Here is a 27,207-nt window from a genome sequence, read left to right as displayed (position 1 = left end):
AGATTGGCTCCATTCATTGGCTCCCGCTCTTGATAAATGCTGTCTCTTGTTACTCCGTCAGTTCCTAGTATTTATGGAGGCGTGCACGGACCATCCAGACACATTCTCTTGAAGGCCAGGCGAGTGCTGCAAGATGAACAAGACGTTGAAGGATCGAGATTCCACGGTGATGCTGGAGAAACATGAGATGGCAGGGGACAGTCTACCTGGAACTTGGGGCCAACGTGCCGCTAAGCGTCGTCGTACCGCCTTGGCTTGTTCTGCCTGCCGCTTGCGCAAGTGCCGTGTAAGTCAGGGTCTCACTGGCATCCACTCATCGAGCGCGTTGCCTTTGTTCTCCTTCCCCGTATTACTTATGAGACGGGACTGATGGCTCGGATATTCCTAGTGTGACGGGAAACAGCCGCGGTGCAGTACATGCAGCCGGATGGGGTTCGAATGCATTTACGAGTTTTCTGAAGCATCTGCAAACCTCATCTTACCTAAAGAGTAGGGATACCGGTTCCGTCCCCAAAACTATGTCGGCCTAGTATCCCCAATACTGACCCAGCACTTGTACAGTGCATTTTCTAGCCTCAGGGATAGAATGAGTGTCCTTGAAGCAAAGTTGGCAAGGCACGATACTCGTATTCGCAACATTGAAAAGTGTGAAACGAGGTATCCAGATACGCCCCTCGTTGAGGATGCAGTTGCTCCTGGAGTAGTCATTTTAAGCGTCGAGGATATCCAGGACCTTCCCTCTGATGGCGGCAAGACAGACGGAATGGCAATATCCTTCGTCGATGATCAGGACTGTGGCTTCTTCGGTAAATCGAGCTCTTGCCTTCCCCTAAATCGTGGTGGCGCAACTCATGGGTTCATTAGGTCCATCGTCAAATATCGCCTTCATGAGGCATATAATTCGGGCAATCGCCAAGAGGGAGAGGGTCTACGACCTTCACTCCATTGCACCTGGCGTTGACATTGGCCTTTACGAGCCGGAATTGATCCAAATCCCGCGGCTCATGTCACCAGGCTCACCAGGCAATGTCGATACAATGGAAGACGCCGTGCCAGCTGCCAACCTACTTCCGCCGGAGACCGAGACGCTTAAATGGATTCAGATATACTTTTCTGGAACTGGTCTACTCTTCCCCTTCATACACGAACAGACATTCCTAGAAACCTATGAACGAGTCCGGCAAGGCAACTACAGAAATAACATGCGTAGGACCTGGCTAGGACTTCTCAACATGATTATTGCCATGGCCATGCGGACAGAATCAGCGGCCGAAGAAGACGTCCGAGTCGGTGGTCTTGATGATCCAGAAACCTACTACCGACGGGCACGAGAGATTTGCAAAACACAAATGCTCCGAGGCACAACATTGGAAACTGGTGGGCTTCTGCGAGATCTCGGTTGATATGAGAGGAACTAACATAGTTACCGACAGTTCAGTACTTGCTGCTCACAAGCATGTATCTCCAAGGGACTCAGAAGTCGGTACAGGCTTGGTCCATGCACGGATTAGCTGTGAAGGGTGCATTGTCAATTGGCTTGCACTCGAAAGATGCGATGTCAAAGTTTCCCACAGTGGAGCAGGAGATGAGGAAAAGAGCATGGTTTGGCTGCGTCATACTTGACAGGAGTCTGAGTATGACGTTTGGCAGGCCCAGTGCAATCCCTGATGAGTATGTGAAGCTTGAGCCGGCGAGGACAATTCCACGGTGCGGCGCACTCACAGCGTTACCTCACATTCACGACGAGATAAGCACTGCATTCTATAATGCAACGGCGTAAGCTTCCCCACAAAACTTGTATGCTTTCAAATCCCCTTGCTTACAACCGAATAGTGCCTTGTACAAAATTCTTTGGAAGATCATGGGTACCTTGTATGGTCATAACCTGGGCTGCGACGAACCCTTTCTCGAAACACAGATGGCAACGCACCTTATCCAAATTGAGATCCAGCTTGCGGAATGGCAGAGTGCTCTGCCTCCAGATCTTCAACTTCGCTCCTCGGATTCACTGCCTTTGGGATACGATTTAAAAGATCCCATACTCGAAAAGTTCCACTTGGTCTTGTCCTTGAGGTATCTGAGCACACGTCTACTTCTGTACCGGCCTTGCCTCACCAAATCATTGAAAGACGATAGCTGGAAGTCCCGAGGATCTCCCAATGCTCAGTTCTTTCAGGTAGGCGTCCACACAGCCTTTGAACGGGCTTGTGTGCGCGCCGCCGAAGAGATCATTGACATAGTGCACTCGGTCCTCCACAGACCCGGGCTGGGGAGGAATTTGCTAGGGGCTTGGTGGTTTAACGTCTATTACGGTATGAGCAACCCCTTCATCAATTCCCTTTGCCAACAGTCAAGTCACTCACAGTCCTGAAGTGTTCAATGCAGCCCTCGCCGTTTTCGCGAGTCTTCTCCTCCCTGACGAACATGGACCAGGAGCTATGAGTGAAGTAGAGAGGTTGAATAGAGGCACGCAATACATCGACAAATCTCAACAGGCCCTCACGAAGATCCACGCCTCAAATCCAATCCTGATTCGATGCGTAGACTACTTGAAACAGCTATCAAAATTTACAGTGTCCTGGGGTGAGTACCCTGGTGATCTAGTAGTTATTACTAGACTCATTTCGCAGTATGTGCTGATCCTGACGCTTGTCAGCCGCCTCCATAGAATCAACATCGAGTCAGCCAACACTCTCCGACGAAGTCCAAGCAGCGCAATCCTTGCCGCTGTTTGGATCCGACACTGAAATAAGCGGGGACACTGCTCTGGATTGCTCAGTACAAACACCTCCATTCGCGATCAAGGAGGACGAGTTTGGGCTTGAGCTCGGTCAGTTTCTCACCAGAGATTTAGAGAAGTGGTTTGAGGATAATTCTATTTAATTCAGCACCGCAACACAAAACAACCTTCTTGTCGATGAAAGGGAACCAAAAGCCTCGCGAATAGGTGTTAGATATGGAGGGGAAGGGGTTCAGCCTACCTAGTGCTTTGATTGAATGCAGTTTGACCCATATACACTTGACTTGCCGTTCTTAATTGTGCGACTGCCCTTACAACGGCCCGAAACGCTCCTAGTGATAACGGTAGCGTGCATCATAGTTTTCCTGCAACGTAATCAGGCATTTCCAAAGGTGTGGCTATCATGAACCTGCGAATTCGCATTCTTCCCCCTCCTCGAGATCACCCCGGCCATGTTCCGGCTACAAGTATAGATAGACTCGGTTAGGCGGAGGCAGTAAGACAGGGATCGGAAAGCGGCTGGTTGTGTTGCCACTCTTTAGTGCTCCGAGTCCGGATTCCGCTTCGTCCGCAATCGCCGATGCCGTTTCCCACCTTTGACCGCTCGGATATCATCAAATGTCCTTATGTCGCAGTCGATGTTTTCGAAAGAGTGACAGGCAACTGATGGCGGCAGTGCTAAGACAAACTTCCACGCCAAATCCAATATATACAAGTATGGCAATTATCGCAGTTGCAGGGGGGACCGGAGATCTAGGCAGGACGATTGTGGAGGAGTTGGTACGGAACCCGAACCATCGCATTTACGTGATCACCAGAAAGGCAGGTCAACAGTTTAGACCCAGAAGAATTCAGTCTAGGCGAGTCTGGTGCTGACATTAGACTCGCAGGCGAAAGCGAGCATAGACTCTCTGAGCGCTGATTCCAACTCACTTGCGATTCTTCCAGTCGATTATGCACTAGTGTCTGAAGTTCGAGATGTCCTGCGGCATCACGAGATTGATACAGTCATATCCACTTTGAACCTACAATGGCCAGGGGCAGCAGACTCACAGATCAACCTCATCCGCGCGGCGGCCCAGTCGGGATCCGTTAAGAGATTCTTACCAAGCGAGTTCAATATCGACTATCATTCTCCCGCCGAGTACTAATCTTCCCTACTCCGACCATAGAGATGTGTTTTTATTAACGCCAAATGATATTAGACAGATGCCATACCCATTTCGCCACCTGTTTCTGCAGGCCGAGCAAGAGCTCCGCCGCCATCAGCATTTGACATTTACGCTGGTCCGAAATGGCTTTTTCATGGACTATATGGGGCTGCCTTTCGCGGAGACAAACCTGCACCCTCTCTATGCTCTCCTGGACCTGGATGCTGGCAGAGCGGTCTTGCCAGGAGACGGCACAGACACAGTTGTGTTTACGCATACGCGTGATGTAGCCAAATACGTCAGCAAGCTCCTGGAACTCTCCGACGAGCTGTGGCCGAGCGAGTCTGCCATCGTAGGGCAGAGAATCGTGCTTAAAGACCTGGTCAGATTGGCCGAAGATATTACAGGTATGCGAATCAACCGACGAGTACTACCCGATCTAGCTATCAACACAGTTTCTAGGACGGCAATTCGATATCAGCTTTGATGCTCTTGAGAAGCTCAAGGGCGGCGACACAACTGAGCTTCCTTCAAACAAGCTGTGTTACGGCTACTTCCCAGGAGGCAAGCAAGAACTGAACAGTATTATTTGTACCATGATGATAGGAATGGTATCTGGAGTGTTTGATATCAAGGGAACCAGTCTGGATGAGATGTTCCCCGAGATTGAGCCGCTGCAGATGGAACCATTTCTTCGAGGGTGCTGGGCGAAGAGGTCCTGAAGATCGGGTTTGCGCAAACGACTTACAAATCAAATCCATCCTAGTACATGAAGGGTCAAGCATTAAATGATGATAAATGGGTTCCGAGTAGGTCATGTACATACAGGAGGCACAGTGGTTAGCTGGCACTGAGTTCAAGCTGTAATAAAGATTGAACCAGGCTCTTCTCACCAGAGCCACATATTAATAACAAAGTGCGTATCAGTATTATTGTAGTCAATGAGCAGACACTCATAGAGTGAGGATATTCTTGGCAGTATTTCTCTGAAGGCTGTGTCCGATGGCGGTTGCCCTATGACTACTTCGGGGCCCCAGGTCATTTACAGTACATACTAAGTAGAATTGAGGCTGCCCCCAACAAAGATCGTGTAAGCCTCACGGTAAAAGACATACTCAGTCGTGCAGAATGATCGCGACCGGTCCAGCATAGTTTTTCCTCGCATAGAACACCCAGTTCAGGGTTCCTAAAACCAGAATACCACCGACAACTACGCATGCATAATCTGTGGAACGTCCCTTGTTAGCCACTGCAGCCAACTTTTTAACTCGCGTAGAGCTTTCTATGACCAAGCCATTGGATCGGACGAATGCAACAAAAATGGAAACTTACTCATAGTACTTGAATCCGGATTGGTGGCAGGTGGAAAGAACATCATGGACGTGCTAACGAAAGTGAAAGCAATGGTTCCAATGTTGGCAACCCAGCCCACCCATCCTGGCAGGCGCATGCCCTTTCCCCGAGGCAGTACATCAGGCGAGCGACGGTGCCATAGAAGGAGGGCGGCGGGTACACAGAACGTAATTTGTTGCAAGATTGCAGCGACTCCCACGATAGAGTTGTAGGCTGTAGGGCGTTAGCTGAAGAAATGAAATGTATCATGCAGAGCTTGTAAAATGACTCACCTAGGTTTGAGAAGAGGTACAGGCACCCGATGAGAAATAACAGAAAAAGGTTGAGGAACAAAGCCCAGACAGGGGCGTTCAAGCCGGGGTGGACTCTTGACAAGTGCCTCTTAAATGCAAGAGCACCGTCGCCGGCGAGACTCCAAGTCATCATGGAAGTTACCTGAAGTGTCGCTGTTGTTCCGATTGGCAGTAAACAGATGCAGACCGCAGTAAAGACAATGGGCACCACGCCGGTATTTGAAGCTTGCCTCCAAATTTCAAAGGGCGGGAAGCCGGAGGGTGTGCTGAGCACAGAGCTGTAGTCGCTGACGGAGTAAAGCATTGATAGGACAAAGAGTAGGGCCGTCCCGCTAGCGATAACATATGCTGCGATCACCGCACGGGGTACCACCCTACGAGGATTCTTCACCTCCTCGATGAGATGAACTGACCCATCGATTGGGCAGAATGCTATGGTTGGAGACGCCAAGGCGATCAGAACCTGGACGCCGGTGGGCCACCCAGAGCCTTCAGTGGAGCTTGTCCACACGACTTCGGAAGATTGCCGCGTCTTTTGCATGGCCAGTGTAACCGCGGTGAACACGACAAACGAGGTTATGCTGAGCATAACTACATAGGTACCACCCAGTCAGCGGCATTCTTGCGAACAAACCGTGGTCCCATCTGAAATGGCCACAGATGATCACCGGAGTTTGGAGTAAGCTCCGATAAAGGAATGTAGACTCACATATCCCAGAGTATATGGCGGAGAGGAGCTTCTTTCCGAATAGATTGAGTGAGAAGGCAAAGACAACAGTGGCTTCATAGAAGAGGAAGTTGTGCCAAGCTTGGACTTCATAGTCTGGTTCAGCGTAGTAGATCAGAGACTTGCAAGTTGTGCCGATAGCCCCGCAACTAGCTGCCGCAAGAGTTATCCATGCGAACCAACTGATGAAGCCGGTCATGTAGCTCTGTTTCCAAATATCAATAGTCAGTTACCTTTCCCTCTATGAGAAAGAGGAGTTGTCTCACCATAACTCTGCGGACCCTCGGGGGAGCAAGAATGGAAGCCCAGTGATATTGGCCTCCAGTGGTCGGATACACAGAAATGAGTTCGGCAAGCGTCAAGGAGACACACAGATAGACAGGTATGATGATGATGATGCCCCAGGATGTTGCCATGGGCCCATACGGCAAGGAAATGGTCATGGTTGCGGCAATGACAAGCCAGCAACTTGTCATGTTGTAGCCTGCAGCGAAGAGACCGAGCCAGCCGAGGTCTTTCTTGAAATGAGCTTCGCTGGCTACACTGGCATGGCCGGTTCGCTCCCGCTCCAGCATGATTTCTTCTCTGACAGAGTTCCGGTTATTGTTCGATAGGATACCCGGCTTCGTTGTTACTACTGGAAGGTCAGCATCACCTTCCCGCTCAAGATGGAGACATACAAGACGTACGGCTCTCCGAGTCCATGCCAGTATCCCCCTCCCGCGAATTCAGGCCAGGATTCATGATTGTGCTTTGCGGTATCAAAGAATGATTGATGGAGTTGGACTAAGAGGCCATGGTCGAGAGAACGCGCCGAGATGGATTCCTTGGCTGTAGGCAACATGTCTTCCATTTATCAACGAAGGAGAGCGTCCGCCGGCGAAGCTGGGAAGGGGGTAATCTGGGGGCGCTAACCTCGATGCTTAGCTTGAAGGTTCCAAATTCCGCCGCCAAGTCGCTTAGTCTCCAGGGCTCCGCTGCCGCTGCGGGGGGGATTCAAGATAAGGGAAGGCCGGAACCAGGAATCCAGTACCCGGCAACCCTCTCCCTCCCAGGCTCCCAGGAGTTGGAGCGATCCGGAGCCACGAACTCTAATACAAGCCACCTTTGATAACGAGTTGGTGGTTATTGGCCAGTCAGTTGAGAGTACTTCACAAATGCATGGGGCTTGCAATGCAACACCTCGACGATAGAGCCTGTCAGAGTCTGTTTCCTCGAACGTGATTGGCTTTTTGAAAGCCTGACAGCACGAGGAGGGTATTTTTCTTTGTGCGAACGCTGCACATCTGGGTCTCGACACAGAATACCAATTTGATAAGCATATCCATTGTTACTATATCATTGCCTGCGACGAGACGAACTCGGTGTGTTGATTGCGCCGTTTGAGAGCGAATCATACACATCTTGACCAAAAAAAAAACCCCCCCCCAAAAAACCGTTATAGCCCTATCGCGACTTCTTTCCTGCATAGTACTCGGGATAGGTCTCCTTGTACCCGAGTATCCAGTATCCCCACCAGGCCATGGTGCTGAGATAGACCCTGCTCACCACACGCCCCAGCCACTTGAAAGACATGTTTATGCCTACCGGAGTATCAGATGACTTGAGAAATACGAGGAGCTGGAACTTGCTTGGTGGCTGGCCTGCCTTTCTGCAGTCATCCAGATAGCCAAAAAAGTTCCGGAAGAAGCGCTGTTCGCCCTCGTAGTCCTCGGGGGTCAGGCTGACGTCAATGACCATGGGCTTCGTGGAGGACGCGTTGTTCAGAGTGTGGTATATTTGCTTTGGGATGACGGCCGTCTTCTGAGCTCCAGGCTCGTCGGCCGAGATGACCATCCAGGGCTTGTCTTTGGTGTCTTTGAAGAGATGACACGTGCCCTCTGTGATGAGGAAGTGCTCGGCCTGGTGGATGTGGTAATGGAACGGAGGCACCATGATTGAGCGCGGCTTGTTGGGGTCGAAGGGTGGGTGCATATTCTTCAAGAGGTATTTTGAACCCGACTCTCTGAACTCGAGGAAAGACGCTCCATCTTCGTATATGATGGGGTTGTCGGCGGCCCTATTCGTGCGAGGCGGCAGTGGTGAACGCAGGAATGAGAACATGGCGATCGGACACAAATAGACACTGTCGTGTCGTGGACACCGAGTGATGGCGGGGGTGCAAGGACGTGAATTGAGGCTTGCTTCGCTCGTTCAAGATAAGAGACGCATCAGACAGCTGAAAAATACGCGTGTGAGAAAATGGAGGTCAAGTTAGGCCCAGATGCATTCAACCACGGAATGCATCTAGGCCTAAAGAATATATGAAAGTTATTCACAGGCTCGCCTGGACCCGTTGGTGCCGCATCACCAGTGCGAACAGGAAGATCGAATCAATGTCGGACGGCCTGGAAAGGGGCACACCCGATAACCAGACTCCGGATGGACCGGAATCCGGAATCCGGAATCCTGACTCGCTTCTTGGCCTAGTTTAGCCCCAAGGCTTCCTGGGACCAATCAGACGACTAGTACATGCTCTCACGCGGGCCCAAACGTTACCGCTTTATCTTCTGGCAAGTCGGGATGCCAAAGGTAAAGGGATGAAGGGATGTGCAGACCTGTGCGGTTTGGAGATCTCTCCGTACAGAAAGCATGCTTGGTCCCTACATTCGCAGGCCTGTTCGGTATCTGCCGCACTATCACTTTGCACCTACTGTACCCGCTGTCTTAGCTACTGTCCCCAAGTACTTCCTATCGTAGACATTACCAACCTTCAGCTTAGTGCTTGGTCCAAGACTGACGGGCTTTTGCACTAAGCTTCCCCGCAAACATCTCGACAAATCATAGTCTTCTACCCCACAGATAAGATGGCTGAATAACTGGGTAGGCAGATAGTCGAGGTGCAGGTTCACATCTTGTGTGTTGTGTGTCGAGCGAGCGACGCCGCCCACCCAACCGATTAAATCATATGTGACAGTTGTGCTTCCTCTTTCTCTTCTTCCCTCTTCTTGTATGGCATGTCACTGGCCGCTCTCAAGGACTCTGCCCGCCCTGAATCGTACCACTCTATCACATAACTATAACCACCGTGCATGCGATCTGGCGCAATTGGCGTCATATCACACCCATACCGCCCCAGCGACCGCCTCAGAATCGAACTATGGCATTCCCTGGTCCACCGCCGCGGCAATTGCCCGCCGTACGTCTTCCCGACTGCTCCTCATCCTTCCTCTTTCCCTCCCAGGGCCTAAATGGGAAGAGTCACATCATCTCTTCATTGTCTGGGTGTGCTGACACTATCCCTTTTCGGGGTCTGCTGAAAGTGCGACTTCTGCTACGTGAAGAAGGTCAGCTAGACCTGGGTGGCTTCGCGTTTGCCGCAGTATCACCTTTGGCTAACCTCTGGATTGGCTTATAGACACGATGCGACCGCAATGATCCTTGCTTCAATTGCGTAACTGCCAAGATCGATTGCTTGCGGCGTCGCCAAAGGCAGACGTCCCAGAACCGCAATGCGTATGAGCCAGTCTTCTCTCCCTCTTCTCCTTCCCTATTCCTCCTCTCTTCATAATCGGGAATCAGGTGTTGACGGGAGCACAGCGCTGGTGCTACCAACGATCGTCTCGATGCCGTCTTAGAACGCATGGCCCGACTGGAAGAGTCGCTCGGCCGGTCATCAGATCGCTCTACCACCGAGACCCGGAGGCGATCGCAAGATGCGGCTCCAACGGGCCCCGAAGCACTCACACCATCAGCATCTGAACCGGCGCAGGAGCAAGCGACGTCAGAGTGGATGCCGATATCAGCCTCGCCGGAAGTCTCGCCTCGAGATGTACGGAGGCCGCCCAGCCGGAAGAGACGCGCGCTCTCTCCCTTGTCCAAGGACTCACGGCGACGGGACTCACCCCAACTGATGCCGGATGAAGATGGCCAGTCACCAGAGGACAGAGTATTAGCTGCATTAGATCTTAACCGGTACCTGCGGCCGACCTGCAGACTAAGTCGGAACCGCGAGTTAGATGCCTCACGGCAGGCCATATTGGAATCGGCCATCGGGCTTGCGAAGCAGGCAATGACAGAGCCCAATCTCGAGACTGACTGGGACACCAGGCACAACTTTTACGAAACCACCATGTATCCTAGCGCCGAATTCCTCCACCTCATGTTGTATAGTAAGTCCCAGACGCCCTGGAGGTGTGGCTAGGTTGCTATACCTCCCTCTCTTTACCTCCCTTTGTTGGTATCCCGTTAACACCACGCCAAAGTCAAACAGACTCTTGCCGATCAGGCGACAGCACCAAGCACACCCTACCTTCTCAGTTTTCTTGCCGGCGCAAACAGTGCCTGTTTGGAGAAGATGGCTCTTGCGCTCATCAATTGCACGGTCCACGGCCAGCAACGAATTCAGTACATTATCAGCGTCAATCATGCCGCTTACACTTTCATTACGGCGCTTGACTCGGACTCTAGCCCAGCGATGCGGGCCGAGCTGTTGCGGTCCAAAAAGAAGTATAGGGACAATGTCTTGACAGCTATCAGCTATCTGGACACGGATGTACGACCAGATATATCGCTCTTTTATGCACTCCACTATAGCGTATGTTCCGATTCCTATCATGCCATGCAGCCCCGCATCATCAGTTGAGATGACTCTCGTGCGAATCTTATTCCTGCATGCTGACTTTCCTCTCCTCGCAGGCGCTTCTGATGCAGGACATTGGACGCATGCGGAAGTGCTGGAAGCTTAATACGCTCGCATGCCGGGTAGCTGCATCTCTACGCGGGCTTTCCATGTCAGATCTCGGCTTAACTGAGGCTGGCGAGATCATCGCCTTGCGCTTGGCGTGCATCAAATCCTATATCTTCGACACGTCCCTATCGGCTAACAACTACCAGCCGGCATGCCTCGCCAAGATGGATATCGACCGCTCAGTGCTAGATAGGGAGACACCGGCCGGGGCTATACTAGATGTTCTTTTGTCCTTCTCTGAAGTTCAGGAGGTCATCATCCACGAGACTCGCAAGCTCGCTGCCCCAGGCCAAAGACATCAGATGGACACTACGAGACTGCTAGGTCTACGGAGCCGCATGAGAGAAATACGCAGACAATCCCAAGAGGTTAGTAACAGACAACGCTCTCCCTCTCAAGAGCCTATATGGAAAGATTTCCATCATCTATAGCACCACTGACACCTTCACTCGCAACGTAACAGTATCGAACCCACCCACTCTCCCACCATGACGAATTTCTGCGGTTCGAGTGGCAAACCACTGATTTCACGTATTACTCGATGATGACTACTATCACACGGCTCGGTTCCGCAGGCGAGGATCCGGATGCGCACCAACAATGCCTAGATCACGCTCGCAAATGCCTTTATTCCCTGCGGGCTCTTCTAGAGGCCACCTCGAGAGCGTCGAATCAAGACCGCTATCTCAGCTCCCTTGCATGGTGAGACTACCTGGATATTGAGCTAAGCATCAATTTCACCCGAACAGACGAGACGCTAATGCATGCTCATAGGGTCGTACCTCTATTTCCACTCCGACCATTGTACTTTGTTTTCACCAATATCATCGAGACGTCTGATACTATGGACCTCAAGATCTTACAAGACATTGCCAAGGGGCTTGAAGGGCCATGCAAATCTCTACACTCGATACTGGAAATTCGTCAGCTCTGCACATCTCTCTTAAGCTTGTATGCCGACTTTGCTGAGCAGAGCATGTGTTCTCCTACGACACAGGACACTCTACAACTAGAGGACAGCCATCCTGTGTACTATAATTCTAGGGTCGGCACGTCCATGCAGGACAGCCAAATCAGGGCACCTTTTCCGAGCGGAGCTCTACCTGCAGGGTACCACATGTCTAATAATACCCCCAAAGGGTATCATCGTCAGCTCAATGGTCCTTCTGTGGATCTATCAGCGATTCCCAACAACGACATCGTGCAGATGGGCGGGTGTGTTCCTTCCATGCCAATAGATCGTGCTTTTTTTGATCAGCAGGTAGACTGGGAGCTTTTCTTCACTCATTCTGTCACAGATACATTCTAAGGCACGAATGTGAAATATACTTGGTTCATCTACAATCACTCTTTAAATTGCAGGCCTCCGTGACCGAGATTTCCAGTAGTCCCCCTCCCCTCTCCTTTATTGTTCGCCGAAGTGTATAACAGCCTTGCCCACATTCTTGCCGGCGAAGAGATCAGCAAGGCCGGCGGGGGCTTCTTCAATGGACTTCGTTTCGCTGAACACAGCCTGCATGGTGCCATCACTTATCCATTGGCCTACTTTCTCTTGGTGCACGGCCCGATACTTGTCGCCGAGGCCGTCATCGAAAATGTTCATGCCACGCCAGGTGATCCGCTTGCCAGGCATCTGCCACGTATTCCGGATGCCATATTGCTGACTCGGTAGCGCATTGTACTGCGATGACTGGCCACAGGCGACTGTAATCCCAGTATCAGTTTAGTGAATGTTCATGTTGTGTGAAGGGGGGCAGAGGAGATATTCAACGCATTGAATACAAGATCTATAACGTACCTATTCTCCCCAGGGGTTTCATGGCGTCAATCGCGACGTCTAACAGCTCGCCGCCAACATTATCATAATAGACTTAACAATGTCGTGTTAGTGTAGATACCAAAAGTGATGCAGTAGACGGAGCTTACTGTCTATTCCACCCGGAGCAAGGCGCTCCAAATGAGCTCGCGCGTCTCCATCACGATGATTGAACGCGCCGTCAAATTTGAAAACATCGGTCAGTAGCCTGACCTTCTCGTCGCTGCCTGCGGCCCCAATTACTCTGAGTCCGGCTTGCTTGGCTATCTGGCCCACCAATTGGCCGACGGCGCCGCTGGCACCCGACACAAAAATGGTCTCTCCAGTGCGAGGCTTAGCAACCTCATACAGGCCAGCGTACGCGGCCAGGCCAGGCATGCCAAGCGGTCCGAGGAACAGTTTGAGGTCCACATTGGCTGGGTTTTGCAGAGGGGAAAACTGGAAAGCCTGCTCTCCAGTGACCGAGATGTATTCCTGTATGGGCGCCATTCCGATGACCACTGTATTGGGCGGGAGTGCCGCATTGTCGGACTTGATGATTCTCGCAATGACGGTATTTGGAATGATGCTACCAGCTGGGAGCGGCTCGAAACCCGGACGTGGTTTGTCTGGCGCAACGAGCCGGAGGCGCAAGTAAGGGTCTAAAGATGCATATATCGTCTTGGCGGTGAAGCCGCCAGCTGGTGGTTGGGCCGCGTCGTCGAACTCGGTTGCCTGCACTTGCATGTGCTTACCAGCAACAGGAAGCCCGTCCGGCACCGCGCTGAACACGAGCGCTCTATTCTGGACCATATCGTTTTCCTAGCCGGAGTATCTGAAGACTAAAGAACGGTTTGCAGTCGATGAGTTCATGCCACTGCTTTTTGGTTTGTTTTCCTTTTTGAATTATGTTCAGCCCGGGCAGGCTTATGTCTTGTCTGGGGCTTTGCTAGTGCCGGGAGACTGGGGGCCGGGGTGGGACCGGGTTGCCGGAAAGGTACAAGGATTTCCAGCGGCTAATGTAGTCCTTCGGAGGGCATCCCGGCCCCTGTTTCATTCTTACGTTTGGCGGATCCCTGTTATTCTTTATGCAGTCCTAGTGACTTGCTTCATGTGGCAGAGAAGGCCGACGTCCTTGGATCAACACAAGATACTGAGCCCGGGCCGGTCGTGCTGCAAACACCGTAGTGACCAAATTCACCCGGGTCCTGGTTTTGTTCATGACGGCTGAGTTCTTTCGACTCAAAGTGCCGGTGAGCTATAACAGCAACCCACATCTACCTTTCTACTGTGCTGCCTCGTAGATATCACATGCACAATCTGCTAAAATTCTGTCATTGTTCTTGAATTGAACAGAGAATCTGCGATATCAAGAGATCTTCCATTTGTGCCTATATCTACCTCTCCATGATTGAAGGCACCATCTGTAGGTCTCAGCCTCGGTTTACACTGTGTCTTGTTCGCCTTTATTCAGCAGCCATCCAATTCCCCGCAATGCATCCTTGGGATATTTCTTGCTGGATGGATGGGTCGGGAAATTCGGGACAAACATGTGAGGCAAGCCTGGATAGATGTCCACGCGCGTCGGAGTCTTGTACTCCGTCCGCAGCACACGCTCATAAATCAGAGCCTCATCACGAAGAGGGTCCAAGCCGCAGATTTGAAAGTAGGTTGGCGGGAGACCCGCGTGCGCCTTACCCGGACCACCGGGCCAGTTGAACGGGCTCCATAGGTAGGAGTTTTGAAGGTCATCTGGATCGCAGGCCGCGGTGTACATATCCATAAAGGCCTTGTTGAGCACGGGGGCGTATGCATTCTGTTCTCGACTGCGATACAATGGCTGTTGTTCTGGCCGAACGGCCTCCGGGGCGAGTAGGAGTGGTACATTCAGGTACAAGCCTGTGAGTGGAGGGTACACTTTCTCGTCGCGTGCCAGATGTGACAGCGCAGTGACAATGCTGCCTCCGGCAGACGTTCCACCCAGAACGAACCCTTTCGAGAGGTCTACGCCTAGACGGGCTGCATTTTGTGTGATCTGCATTTTCCGAGTGAGCTTTCATCCCATGTTTCAAAACACTAGAAGTCAAAATGATAGCTGCATACCCATTTCAGAGCATCCCAGCAGTCGTCCGTGGCGGTGGGGAACTTGTGCTCAGGAGCAAGCCTGTAGCTGAGGCACAGAGCAACGCACTGGTATTCCTGGACAGCAGCTACGGCTAGTCCGGCCTCCATCTCTGGTAGTCCATACACAAAGCCTCCGCCGTGAATAAACACAACGAGAGGACGGCCGCCATCCTTGCCGTCTTCGGGCTTGTAGAGCAGTGCACGGCATGATCCGCCATCACGACGGGGTATATCAATATCTGTTGATGTCACTGAGCCATTGCTGCGAGCAACTGCTGCCTCCGCAAAATCTTTGAATACAGGAGCCCAGGCCGCACGGGTAGCAACAACACTTGAGATATCTGGACGCTTCTCTAGCTGAGGCTTGCCAGCACCCTGGGCTATCTGTGCAATCCATTTTGGTTAGTTCCTGTTTCGCCATTCGTCTCCACTTTCGCTGCTTGGGCGGTCATAGCTGCTCACCTCCTCGAGAATTGGGTCCGGCTGGCCAAGCTCCAACCAGGTCGCGGGATCTTGGTAAGCTAATTGAACCATCTCGCCGTCCGCCGTGTATGAGCACGAGTCTTAACATGCATAGCCTGAAGGAAGCTCATTCTCACTGTATTTTAATCAGTCATTTTCACCAGAGATGTTGCGGAGCTCCGTTATCACAACATTGTACGGACTGTCCGGGCTACGGATCCCGCATCCGGGTTCCACCAGGTCCTATCTCCGAATTTCCGACATTCCCAATGGGATTTTGTCCCATGCCGGTGTCGCCCGCGCTCCAACGGACAAGAGTAATGACAGGGTCGATTAGACAATAAACCGTGTACAGCGCCTGTAATGTGACTGAAGAATGGAGAATGGAAATGAAGAAAGAATGGAAATGAGAGCATTCCGTCTCCAGTGCTTCTTCCGCAACATCATATAATTTTACAGTTACCGCAGCAGTTAGCTAAGGCAGTCATAGTCATCACCATCCCTACTCTCAGGCCTGATCATAATGGAGGAGTACCTGACCCCAGCAGCCACCGCTCACCTTAGTCAACACCCAGAAGGACTACCACCGCCTCTACAACACCCCGCTATTGGCCAGATCCAGGGCCGATACAACAAGGGCGTGGTCCAGTATCTCGGTCTGAATTATGCCGTTCTGAGGCATCGATTAGCAGATCCAGAGGTCACTGAGTACTCTGGACTCGCACAGCTTGATGCCACGAAATATGGGTATGACATGGAAAATCTGCCCGCGAGATGCCTCACAAGCTAACAGCGATTCAACCAACATAGTCCGCCAGTAGTAACGCCAGATGGCTCTGCAGACCAAGAGATGGCCTTCATCCAAGAGCATCTGCCAAAGTTTGACGTGCCTCCCATGTCAGATCTACATGGCCTAAATTTAAATGTGACGGTACCCCAGGACTGCAGTAGGAAACTGCCAGTCGTTGTCTATATTCACGGTGGCGGGTTCAACTTTGGCTCCAGTTCGAATCCCCCGTATGACCAGTCCAAAATTGTCGAGCTGTCTGCCATCATGGATCAGCCAATTGTAGCTGTCAACTTAAAGTCAGTCATCCGATCTGCGATCTCACAGGTCGCCAGCATCTGAACTTCCGCACCGGGGATTGATGGAATGCACGCTGGCTTGGTTTCCATCTACTAACGAACACTGGTAGTTATCGTCTCGGTATACCCGGCTTTCTCTTCTCCAAGGAGCTGTTTGCTGCTGGTATCAAGGCAAACCGTGGCCTTCGCGACCAGCGCGCTGCCCTGATATGGGTGAAAAAGTATATCTCGGGATTTGGTGGAGATCCAGAAAACATTACAGTGCTTGGGCAGAGTGCGGGAGCTGGTGAGTCATTGATAACGATGATTCTGACTTCTACGAGTAAATCTAACGTGTTTGAGCTCGTAGCCTCAGTCAACTTTCTCATGCACTCGACGGAGCCTCTTTTCCAACAAGCTATGCTCTTGGGAGGAACCTTTCTGATGATGCGCCCCGCTACCGAGAAAGCTGCTGATAACGCGTATGAGGGTATCATTCGAACCCTTGGCATCTCGGGGCTGTCCCCAAGCGAGCGGCTTGAGGCTCTCCTTAGTATGCCAGAGGAAAAGCTTGTCGAGGAAATCACACCAGAGCTTGTGTCTCTGGGACCTGTTGTAGACCATGATTTCATTCCTATGAGAACCACTTTTAGCAATCTCGGAGATGAAATCGAGTTCCCAATTCCTGGGAAGAAATGGTGCCATCGTCTCTTTTCGGTCGACAGCCAATTTGACGTAAGTGCACGCTTCAGAACTACGGATGTCTTGAGATGGGTTCCGTTATTCGCCGGACTGATTTTCTTGGTACCAGGGCTCCATATTTGGACTCGTTAACCTGAACGCACGGAAGAACGGCATTGCTTCTGCATTCCAAGATTCACTGGAGCGAAGTCTGGGACGAGAGGAGGCAGGCAAGGTGCAAACATTCTATAACATCGCTGCAGACACGTCCGACCCGCAAGCCCTCGATTCCATCATTCAATTTGTCACCGACATCAGTTTCTATGCGCCTGCAGTTCGGATGGCAGAATCATGGCCTGGGCTGTCATACGTAGGCCACTTTAATGAACGCAATCCCTTTGAAGGACCCTACAAGGGGCGCGCTAGCCATATGCTCGACGTAGCCTATATTTGGGGCAACTATAATCGCAAGTACACCAAACAAAATTGGATTACTGCACGCGCCTTCGCCGAGGATTTCGTGTCTTTCGTCACTGGAAGAGATCAACTCCCGGTTTTCAAGAAGAAGGATGAGGGAACGAAAATCTCAAGACCCGTTACTGTATACGGGCCTAGTGAGCAGAATATCTCAAGCAAGGTTGTTGAGCTGGGTTCACTACCTACTGGCAGGAATCATGGAATATTCACCTTAGCAGCCGAGGTCGGCGGTCTGGATGTTCTTCTAGATGCGATGGGTGCATTTCTATCAGGACAATAGTTATCTCGCACCTACACAATGTTTTCTTTCGCTTCGGCTGCAATGTGGACTGCTTGGGGCCGCAATAAACTGAGTAAATACTGGCCTCTCAAGGCCATGATTTGACTTGTTGGGCTAAGGCAGCTGATCAATATCAATGCCAGTAGAGTGCAATTCAGGAGGCTTGTTGTGCATGACATATGAGTACGGCAACTTTGAACGATTCTTACGGCTGGGAGCTGCCGTGCGGCAAGTCCTGCTGATTCTCCGTCAGCGTCACGAGGCGTTCAAAGGAAATTGGATGTCATTCCACTACAATAAATCTAAGTTCAAGACTAAGCAGGTTCTATTCCTGTAGTTTAATCTTTCAAGCGACGCTTGTGTTTAGCTCCAGATTCTTTGAGGTTAGTTTGGCCTTTCGTAATTCCACAAAGTCGTTCCAGTCAACCTTCCGCATTTTCCAAAAAGAATCCCAGATGCGCAAATGGTTATACATCGGTGTCGCACCCGATGGTGTCTAAAAGTTCCTTTAGCCAGAGTGTCTTATCGGAGTCTGTTGCAAGGCCAAATCAGGGTAGGTTTAGACTTACTTTATGGTAGGTTGCGCAGTTGCTTGCCAAAAAGGTTGGAGTGCCTGGTGTAGTTCGGTTGTCCGCCAGCCACTTATTGAAGCTTTTCTGTACCTCAGGGTTGGGATAGAGGGCATACTGTGACGTTTCTACCTGCTTTCTGATATGCTTGAGAATTTTGCAGTGATAGTTGATCTGAAACTCGCAGATAGTTGTGATGTTGGACCAATAGTTGACCGAGTTAGGCCCAAGCGTAAGGAAGAGGTTAGGAAACTCGGTGACAGCGACTCCTATAGAGTGGTTCAGTAAAATTTCCCAAAGTCTTGTCAAGAGAAGAAACATACCCCAGTATGTCTGCGGGTAATCCTTCCATGTTTCCGAGAGCGTCATGCCATTCTTGCCATAGATCCTAAAATGACCGCCTGAATCGTTCATATCAAATCCAGTCGCCCAGATCAACACATCCACCTCTCTCTCGACCTCTTCAATATCGGCTTCCGATGTCTTCTGCTGATAAGCTCCCACAGGCTGGTCGATGAGATCCGTATCAGATAGAGCGTGAGGCAGCCTCGAAACGATGCCGTGTTCAGTAATGCGTAGTGGCTTCTCTGTGACAAGCTCGACATTTGGTTTGTTGTAAAGAGAGTACCAGTCGTCAAGAAACAAGACACGTTTGCAGCCAAATGCCACTGTCGGTCGCAGCTTATCTCTGACGACAGGGTCCTTGACTTCCCTCTCGAGAAAGTTGATGCATGCTTCATGGCAAGCCTGATTCTCTTTTGTCCCGCTCATCCACATGCGTCGGGTTCTGTCAAACTGTATCCCCATATGCCAGTTAGCCACACTTCACGTGCATTCCAGAAAGCATGAGAACATGAAAGACGTACAAATAGGAGCCAGGAGACGTGGTAGAGCCACAGTATAGGATAGAACCAGCGGAACAGGGCCTTCTCCCAGGATGGTATCTCATAGTTGCCGCGTGGTAGAACGTGTCCACAACTGCGTTGGTACATATAGAGCTTCTGTACCTCTGGCTGGATCCGCGGGCCAGCCTGAGCAGCGCTGGGCCCAGTTCCGATCATAGCCACGCGCTTCCCGCGCAGGTCGGCATCGGCCGGCCAATGTGCAGTGTGCCATTGCTCGCCCTTGAAATTCTCGCGGCCAGGTATGTCGGCAAACTTGGCACGGTAGAAGCCTCCTCCATTGTCGAATAGAACGTTGGCAATCCACTTCGACATAGCCCCAGATTTGCGGTCTTCGACTAGGAGCTCCCAGAGGAGGGTATCTTCATTCCACCGTGCCTCGTGTACCACAACGCCGAAAACTGTGTTCTCGCGTAGACGTTTGCTGTCTGCCCAGTTTGCATAATACTGCTGAATCTCACGGCCTTCGGAAAATTTCTTGGACCATCCTACTCGACCAGTCAGGGTCAGGTGTCGAGGCGATATGGATGAGACAGGGAGTCCATCAAACGGCAACGGGTAAAGACATACCAGGGTTGAGATGGGTTTTCATAACGTAGGCGTGGCTCGGAATATCACAGGCTACACCAGGATAGATGTTTGTTTCCCATACTCCGCCAAAGTCATGGTTCTTGTCGAGAATAACAAACTCATCCCTCCTGAGGGTACCAGTGGCTAGGATCCTGTCAGCTAAAGCGACGCCCGTCATGCCCGCGCCGACGATCACGCAAAATATGCGATTCTCCTCCATGATGGTGGCTTGGCTTTGTGTTGTGCCTATTTCCGACTGGCTAGAGCGCATGTTGACAAACAGAAAGACGAAACCCAAGCTATCGACTGTTGAACAGCATCACTCTATTGCATGAACTGGTTGTGGGACAGTCCTACCTGATGTACCAAGTTCTGTTTCTGTTCCAAGACATGCTGGAGCAGTCTTGCTTCCAGCTGTCATGACAAGCCGAGCTTGTTCCACTATCCAGAAATCCAATCTAGCCCCTCATCATACGATGCTCCGCGTGGATTTCAATTCTAAGGCCCTAAGAACCCGGATCAATGGCCTCATGCAGGTCTCTCGGCTCCGCGATAAAGGATCGAATAAGTCCAGGTCCGCTAGCGGCCGACGGGTTCCAACCCAGCCGGACTTCCGGATCCCAGAATCCGGTGTCCGGGACTTCACCGATAACGTTAAGGATTAGCGAGTTTCAGAGGAGAGTGGGGGTTTTTGGCACCAAATCCAATTGGCTGACAAATAACGGAGTACTGTGAACTCACCTCCAGATGGGTGTAAACAGGACGAGTGACATCTGGTCACCAGCCCTCAAGTGTATTTCAGGCAATTCGGAGTCAGGTGATCTGCCCTCAATGTCACTATTTCCGGACAGAAGCACAAGGTCATCAATGATCAGAGTCTCGAGCTGGCCATCTGCGAAACGCAGACCGGTATGGTGTATGTTGTACCTAAGTGAACATAACAATTGCATGCAATTCGAGTGAAGACTCGTTGGAAGGCCCCATTAGCTACTACAACAATGCCAATACAAGTACACTTCCTTTAATGGAGATCATCAAGTAACTCTTCTCATGGTGAAATTTAACATTCATTAATACTTTTTGGAGAATTAAGTGCACCAAGGCATTAAACTTGAAATAAAAATCTAGTGTGAATTTATTTACTCTTGATACATAAAACAGGATTCATTATCAAATGGTTTCTCGACTATACCCGCCTGTCTCTGATCAAGATCTCATAGTTCTCATCTGGGGCACACTATAACAGCAATTTAGTCACTATTGGCCCTCTTAAGAGTGGATTAGGATGGCTTACCAGTGCTTCAAAGTCGAAACTCTTCGCTCGCGATAGTCCTGGCACCATTTTCAGATCGTATCTTGTAAGTAGCTCGGCGAGAATTAATTTGATGTTCAGGTGCCCCAGATACCGTCCTGGACACGCATGACGTCCGTAGCCGAAGGATAAATCGTTCTTGCCTACACTGTAGTACAAGTGCTTGTTCTCTTCGCCGGGTCTCTGCCGCATCCTGTAGAAACGGAGGCCGTCAAACTGATGGGGATTCTCGTAGTGAATGCTATCCACGTGAATCGATGCCGTGTTAACCTCGAGCTTTGTGCCCTTGGGTATAAATGTGCCGTCAGGTAGTGTCAGATCCGCAGTCGCACCCCGCTGGAAGGTGCCTGCGTTTTATGGTGCAACAATTAGTAATGATAGATTTCGTCGGGATGTACCGTTGACTCACTCAGATCCGGGGCCGACAGTCTCTGGCTCTCCTTGATGAAGCTGTCAAGCTTCTTCATAGCACTGATGGAGTCTTTGTTAAAAAGTCCATCGCTAGATCGCGGCACAGACGCCAACTCGTCACGGATCTCCTGGATATAGACTGGGTAGGCAACCAGGTCATAGATGGCCTGGATTATGGACGAGAAAGTAGTCACGGTCCCAACTGCGACCAACGTCATCTGATACAGCAGCTGCGTTTCAAGGTCCGCCGCGTACTGCGCGTTTTTCCCATCGCTGAGGAGGTCAAGGACAGAGGGCGGGTCCTCCAAATCCCCACCCTTTTGCTGTCTCTCCGAGACTGTCTGCTTCACCCTTTTCCTACCAATACGCCACTGCTCAGCGATGGCTGCGCGCTGCGGAATCAACCGGAAAATCAGAGGTCGAAGAAAAGGTGGCCATTCTTTCAGTGCACGAATGCAATCGAAGGTCGAGATGACATAGCCTGTTGACGCTGTGATCCATTCATCATCAAGGCTCGCAGCCGTACTCTGAAAAACTCTTGCGTTGTTGGTTCCAGTGATTTTCAGAATAGAGTCGTGAACTTTGACTTTCGTCCAGTCTTGTGTTTCGCCATACTTGTTAGTTCGCTGCCGATGGAAAGCCATGATTGACTGGGGTGAGTAGGGATGTACCATCATAACACCCTACTATCTCTGGCATGTTCTTCTGAACCATCCTGTGCAAGATTGGGGTATATGCAGCTGTTTCTTGGAGTTTAGTCACTGGTCACTCATTTTCCAGATGGTCATCATGCACTCACAGAGAGATGGGTTCATCCCACCCTTTATAACGCTGATCAGATGATCAGATGCTCCCCCGAAGTGAGTGAATTCTACCTGCATATCCTAAGTTGTCGAGTTAATACCGTCGGACTCAAAAGTGACAGCTCTGGAGTTGCGAATTTACATTGTCGATAGATTGCTTAAAGCTCAGATGAGGATGGCTCTTCAGGTTGTCGAGGAAGCTTGGAGGAATGACGACCTTGACACCTATGTAGTACTAGGAGTCAGTACGAGAGAGTCCATGACTTTCTAGTCCAGTCAACTTACCGTCTCTTGTATCCATTCCATAAACGGTATCCCGGAACTGTTTGTACCCTTTGAGCATCACCTCTCGCGGCCGATAGCAGTATTGCAGGGCCCGTGCCTTTGGGCTCGATGTCTCGTCTGATAGGACGATGTGTTTCAGCCTGAGCTTTCTTCGGCCTATGGCCGCCACCACCTGTGTGACAACGGCCAACAGCAGCCCAGCAGCAGCAAGCAGCACAATCCATGCCCGAGGCTGCTCCAGCCACGACCGGAAAGCTTCTGCATTGTGCGCGCGAAGCCATTCTCGTAGTATCGGAACATCGATTTGCGACATTATGTCTCTCGCCTTCATGGGAGTGATGTTGGTTGGGATGTGAAACTCTAGGAGGCACAAACAGCGTGAAGCCAAAGGGGCGCAGAAGCAAAGATAAACCAGCAGTACACGGTGCACGCGATTGAGTGAGACTAGGACGTATCTGGCTGGAGTCTTACTTGCAACATCAAATACTGCATTACTCTGTGTCGGCTAGCTTCCGCTGGATTTGGCTATGGCTACTTCACTAGTGTGGCCCCTTCCAACGGATTCCGCCCAATCCGCCTCCGCCATCCACGCACAACACACGGAGATTGTCGCCCGGGGCTCAAATGTCCGGACATTTAGAAGGTTCACGTCTAACCAGCCACAAAAGTTGGTATGATCGACTACACACATCTCCCGTGCAAGACACTTATCTCTTGCATAGCCCCTGTTGGTACTCCGAGCCACCTGTCTCCTATCAATTGCAGCCACGACAATTACTCGGATCATTGGACACCACAATGACTGAGCAGATCCCTCAGACGCTGGCTGGCAAGGTCGCCCTAATCTCAGGGTCCTCTACCGGTATTGGTGCCTCGATCGCACTTGAGCTCTCTGCACGCGGCGCCAGCATTGTGCTCAACTATCCCTTTGCCGAACTTGAAGAACAGGCAAACTCCGTTGGCAAGAGGCTCAAAACACCCTGGATCGCTGTCCGAGCCGATCTCGCCACGCTCGAAGGTCCCAAAGAACTCGTTGCTGCCGCTGTCGCACGTTTTGGCATCATTCATATCCTCGTCAATAACGCTGCAGTCGTACCACACTGTCCCACCTGGAAGGTCACGCCTGATGTTTGGGACCGGACCTTCAACCTCAACTCAAGAGGGACGTTTCTGTTGACACAAGCGGTCCTACCTCACCTACCTCCTTACAAGCCTTCATCGCCACCCGCTCTGTCAGGAGTTCCGGGCGGCGGAAGGATTATATGTATCGGCTCCGGCTCTGGACGGATACCCCAGCCAGATCTCGTAGTCTATTCGTCTACTAAGGGCGCTTTGGACTCAATGATTAAGGTCTGGGCGAAGGAACTGCCGCCGGTTTATGGGTGTACTGTGAATGGAATAGCACCAGGGCCGGTCAATACTGAGACTTTTAGACAAGGCGCAGGAGACCAACTAGAAGCTATCAAGGCTAGCTTCGAGAAAGATACGCCTTGCGAGGGCTGTCTCGCCGAACCAGAGGATGTGGCCTGGGCTGCGGCGTGGTTGGCCGAAGAACGATCGAAGTGGATCAACGGGGAATATATTATGGTCAATGGAGGCCTTAGTATGGTATAGGTAGATTCAATTACTTCTCAGTTGCATGGAGTCTACTCATTAAACACTGTCATGTCGGCGACAGCTCTAGAAGACTTGGTTTATAGACAAAGATATACCTTTCACAAAAGTCTAAATAATTGGTAAACAACACTAGCTCACTGTATTAGAGTATCGTTCTTATCACTCTCATTACATTAGAGTGCCGGTACTTTTAAGACTACCGATATCCGAAGTGCACATAAACATGAGACAGTAGAGTGATCTTTCAGAACCGGGAAGCAAAAGGTGCACCCCTAATAAAAAGGCCTAAGACCTTCCCCACAAGGGGTCGTCACCTAATCTAATAAGAACGCGTGACAGGTCCATTTGTGAAGGTGATTCCCACCTTACTAGATCGTAGACACGTTGCAAAGTGAGTGGGCGCGTGCGTGTGCTTATTCAAAGAGCTATGTGATGTTTAATGCACATGTAGAGACTCTGTATAGCTTGCCAAGGTATGGGTCATCATGAGACAGCCCCTATGATACATCGTAGTCTGTAAGACCTTGTAAGTCTCGTGGTAATCTACACGTAGCCTCATGGTTCATACCAGATGCGCTCTTTTGTAGTCCTACCCAAATGCTAATGACTTTCCAACGTTACATACTCTGATCTTAAATCCGACAAGTGACAGCGTCCTCTTGGCTCAGCCCGGCCCCTTTAGTCTGCATCGTGCCTGGCGGGAACATGCTGTATCGGTCGATCACGATCGGCCAAAAGCCGAGTTGAAGCTCACGGGGACGGCACCCTTACTGTTGTTAAGTCACGAGGGCAAGTCTTTTCCCCGAAAAATGCTACGTTACGCTCCTTTGCGGGGGGTCACTTTTCCAGAAATGCCCAGGACCAGGCACACTTGACAAGAGCGAAACTGAAACATCTCGGCCCCCACCTACTAAGTTGGTCGTAGCTAGATACTACCTTGTAATCTCATTTGCCGCCCAGCGCGTGTGACAATTGAATAGGTTTATGGCAACGACAACTCAGAAGCATGGGATCAACTGTACCAGATACTTGAGCTCACAGTGCACGGAACGAAGCAATTCACAATGTATGCTGTGAAGGCTATGTATAAAGATGCTCTGAGATCCTCTGCGGGACTGAGCGGTGGTCAAGAATAGGCAGTCGCGTCTTGTATAGCCACGTCGTCTTCGTCGTCTTCAGTTCCGACATTAGCTGTCATTGCTCCCGTGATAATTGGTTTCACAATGTCGCGTCTCCTTGATGCCGGTCTCGTGGCTCTGCCCCTCCTGTCGGCCATGCTCGGCGCCGCACCAGCATCAGCACAGAGCACCTGCGCCACAAAGGGAAAGCCGTCCGGCCATGTTCTACAGGGCTACTGGGAGAACTGGGACGGCTCCAGCAACGGAGTGCACCCGGGGTTCGGCTGGACGCCCATCGGGAACTCGCAGATTAGGGCGCACGGCTACAACGTCATCAACGCAGCCTTCCCCGTGATTCTCTCGGACGGTACGGTCCTGTGGCAGGACGGCATGGACTCGGGCGTCAAGGTCGCCACGCCGGCCGAGATGTGCGCCGCCAAGGCCGCGGGCGCGACCATCCTCCTGTCCATCGGCGGCGCGACGGCGGGCATCGACCTCAGCAACAGTGCCGTGGCCGACAAGTTTGTCTCGACCGTCGTGCCGATCCTCAAGCAGTACAACTTCGACGGCATCGACATCGACATCGAGACCGGGCTGACGGGCAGCGGCGACATCAACACGCTGTCGACCTCGCAGGCCAACCTGGTCCGCATCATCGACGGCGTGCTCGCCCAGATGCCGTCCAACTTTGGGCTGACCATGGCGCCCGAGACGGCCTACGTGACGGGCGGCAGCGTTGCCTATGGGTCCATCTGGGGCTCGTACCTGCCTATCATCAAGAGGTACGTCGACAACGGCCGCCTGTGGTGGCTCAACATGCAGTACTACAACGGCGAGATGTACGGCTGCTCCGGCGATTCGTACGCCGCTGGGACCGTGGCCGGTTTCATCGCGCAGACGGACTGCCTGAACAAGGGGCTCGTCATCCAGGGCACGACCATCAAGGTGCCCTACAACATGCAGGTCCCCGGCCTACCCGCGCAGCAGGGAGCCGGCGGTGGCTACATGGTTCCCGCGCTGGTGGGCCAGGCGTGGGACTACTATGGCGGGAAGCTCAAGGGCCTGATGACCTGGTCCATCAACTGGGATGGATCAAAGGGCTGGACATTTGGCGACAATGTGAAGGGCCGCCTGGGCACGGCTTAGTGGGCTGCCAGGAACGTGACAAAGCAATTCTCTCGTACATATTGGGGCGGGGTCATGGCTATATTACTACTGTAGCTCTGCACATACTAAGAATTTTAGGTTTGATTCACTCTGACTTGCCGATGGTTTGTGTTCAACTCGTTCGCCCTCACGAAGCTTTAACTCCCAATCCCTTTTACAGCTACGCAAAGCGGTCAAATGTTCCACACTGATAATATAACTGAAGAGAGAGAAAAGAAAATCATATCTGTCAACTTCAATACAAACTAATCTCTGTGGTCTGGAAGTGTAAAAAGAGGTCAAATCCGAAAGAAAGAGCAAAAGAAAAGACAAAAAATGATAAGCTCTCCGATACGGGGAATCGAACCCCGGGCTCGGCAGTGAGAGTGCCGGATGTTAGCCACTACACCATATCGGATTGGTACCGTACCGGAAGCTGGCTTCCCGATTCGGATGTGGGAGGTACGCCCTTATTGAACTATATACAGACTAGAGAGAGTGGTGGGGATGTTGCCAACGGAGAGTGGATAGCCAAAGTCGAGGTGGGGCGAGACTGTTCTCGTCTAGATTGTGCAGGCGAGATGTACTTGTAAAATC

The 27,207-nt window shown here is 51.3% G+C and overlaps 11 protein-coding genes across 11 annotated transcripts; 5 read left to right on the top strand and 6 right to left on the bottom strand.

Annotated features, from left to right (window-relative positions):
* Positions 1–586: 586 nt before the first annotated feature.
* Positions 587–4,613, top strand: E0L32_010400 (uncharacterized protein; the record flags this gene model as incomplete). Its single annotated transcript, XM_031133014.1, has 9 exons — positions 587–806; positions 865–1,377; positions 1,434–1,776; positions 1,834–2,312; positions 2,374–2,583; positions 2,657–2,830; positions 3,689–3,884; positions 3,946–4,298; positions 4,354–4,613. 9 exons carry the CDS (start codon positions 587–589, stop codon positions 4,611–4,613), a joined length of 2,748 nt encoding a protein of 915 aa, XP_030989656.1.
* Positions 4,614–5,006: 393 nt separating this feature from the next.
* E0L32_010399 (uncharacterized protein) lies at positions 5,007–7,008 on the bottom strand (the record flags this gene model as incomplete). The annotated part of the gene is made up of 6 exons (XM_031133013.1): positions 5,007–5,173; positions 5,224–5,457; positions 5,517–6,128; positions 6,247–6,469; positions 6,531–6,901; positions 6,954–7,008. The coding sequence occupies 6 exons, from the start codon at positions 7,006–7,008 to the stop codon at positions 5,007–5,009; spliced, it is 1,662 nt and encodes a 553-aa protein (XP_030989655.1).
* A 702-nt stretch (positions 7,009–7,710) lies between these two features.
* E0L32_010398 (uncharacterized protein) lies at positions 7,711–8,367 on the bottom strand (the record flags this gene model as incomplete). Its single annotated transcript, XM_031133012.1, has 1 exon — positions 7,711–8,367. One exon carries the CDS (start codon positions 8,365–8,367, stop codon positions 7,711–7,713), a length of 657 nt encoding a protein of 218 aa, XP_030989654.1.
* A 968-nt stretch (positions 8,368–9,335) lies between these two features.
* E0L32_010397 (uncharacterized protein) lies at positions 9,336–12,302 on the top strand (the record flags this gene model as incomplete). Its single annotated transcript, XM_031133011.1, has 6 exons — positions 9,336–9,442; positions 9,844–10,415; positions 10,509–10,840; positions 10,942–11,361; positions 11,457–11,695; positions 11,768–12,302. 6 exons carry the CDS (start codon positions 9,336–9,338, stop codon positions 12,300–12,302), a joined length of 2,205 nt encoding a protein of 734 aa, XP_030989653.1.
* A 96-nt stretch (positions 12,303–12,398) lies between these two features.
* E0L32_010396 (uncharacterized protein) lies at positions 12,399–13,601 on the bottom strand (the record flags this gene model as incomplete). Its single annotated transcript, XM_031133010.1, has 3 exons — positions 12,399–12,697; positions 12,792–12,863; positions 12,920–13,601. 3 exons carry the CDS (start codon positions 13,599–13,601, stop codon positions 12,399–12,401), a joined length of 1,053 nt encoding a protein of 350 aa, XP_030989652.1.
* A 631-nt stretch (positions 13,602–14,232) lies between these two features.
* E0L32_010395 (uncharacterized protein) lies at positions 14,233–15,446 on the bottom strand (the record flags this gene model as incomplete). Its single annotated transcript, XM_031133009.1, has 3 exons — positions 14,233–14,823; positions 14,892–15,296; positions 15,375–15,446. 3 exons carry the CDS (start codon positions 15,444–15,446, stop codon positions 14,233–14,235), a joined length of 1,068 nt encoding a protein of 355 aa, XP_030989651.1.
* A 451-nt stretch (positions 15,447–15,897) lies between these two features.
* Positions 15,898–17,877, top strand: E0L32_010394 (uncharacterized protein; the record flags this gene model as incomplete). Its single annotated transcript, XM_031133008.1, has 5 exons — positions 15,898–16,121; positions 16,185–16,460; positions 16,571–16,746; positions 16,810–17,174; positions 17,251–17,877. 5 exons carry the CDS (start codon positions 15,898–15,900, stop codon positions 17,875–17,877), a joined length of 1,668 nt encoding a protein of 555 aa, XP_030989650.1.
* A 346-nt stretch (positions 17,878–18,223) lies between these two features.
* On the bottom strand, positions 18,224–20,138 carry E0L32_010393 (uncharacterized protein; the record flags this gene model as incomplete). The annotated part of the gene is made up of 5 exons (XM_031133006.1): positions 18,224–18,373; positions 18,447–18,715; positions 18,770–19,241; positions 19,313–19,836; positions 19,919–20,138. The coding sequence occupies 5 exons, from the start codon at positions 20,136–20,138 to the stop codon at positions 18,224–18,226; spliced, it is 1,635 nt and encodes a 544-aa protein (XP_030989649.1).
* A 966-nt stretch (positions 20,139–21,104) lies between these two features.
* On the bottom strand, positions 21,105–23,042 carry E0L32_010392 (uncharacterized protein; the record flags this gene model as incomplete). The annotated part of the gene is made up of 5 exons (XM_031133005.1): positions 21,105–21,155; positions 21,213–21,577; positions 21,640–22,291; positions 22,587–22,669; positions 22,730–23,042. The coding sequence occupies 5 exons, from the start codon at positions 23,040–23,042 to the stop codon at positions 21,105–21,107; spliced, it is 1,464 nt and encodes a 487-aa protein (XP_030989648.1).
* Positions 23,043–23,527: 485 nt separating this feature from the next.
* E0L32_010391 (uncharacterized protein) lies at positions 23,528–24,343 on the top strand (the record flags this gene model as incomplete). Its single annotated transcript, XM_031133004.1, has 1 exon — positions 23,528–24,343. The coding sequence occupies one exon, from the start codon at positions 23,528–23,530 to the stop codon at positions 24,341–24,343; it is 816 nt and encodes a 271-aa protein (XP_030989647.1).
* Positions 24,344–25,569: 1,226 nt separating this feature from the next.
* E0L32_010390 (uncharacterized protein) lies at positions 25,570–26,610 on the top strand (the record flags this gene model as incomplete). The annotated part of the gene is made up of 1 exon (XM_031133003.1): positions 25,570–26,610. One exon carries the CDS (start codon positions 25,570–25,572, stop codon positions 26,608–26,610), a length of 1,041 nt encoding a protein of 346 aa, XP_030989646.1.
* Between the last annotated feature and the right edge of the window lie 597 nt (positions 26,611–27,207).

The sequence above is a fragment of the Thyridium curvatum genome (genome assembly GCF_004353045.1).
Source record: "Thyridium curvatum strain D216 chromosome Unknown NODE_83_length_185371_cov_79.390814, whole genome shotgun sequence".
Classification (NCBI taxonomy): Eukaryota; Fungi; Ascomycota; class Sordariomycetes; order Thyridiales; family Thyridiaceae; genus Thyridium; species Thyridium curvatum.
The sequence above is the reverse complement of the archived record's forward strand: the minus strand, read 5'-3'. Positions and strand labels throughout refer to the sequence as shown.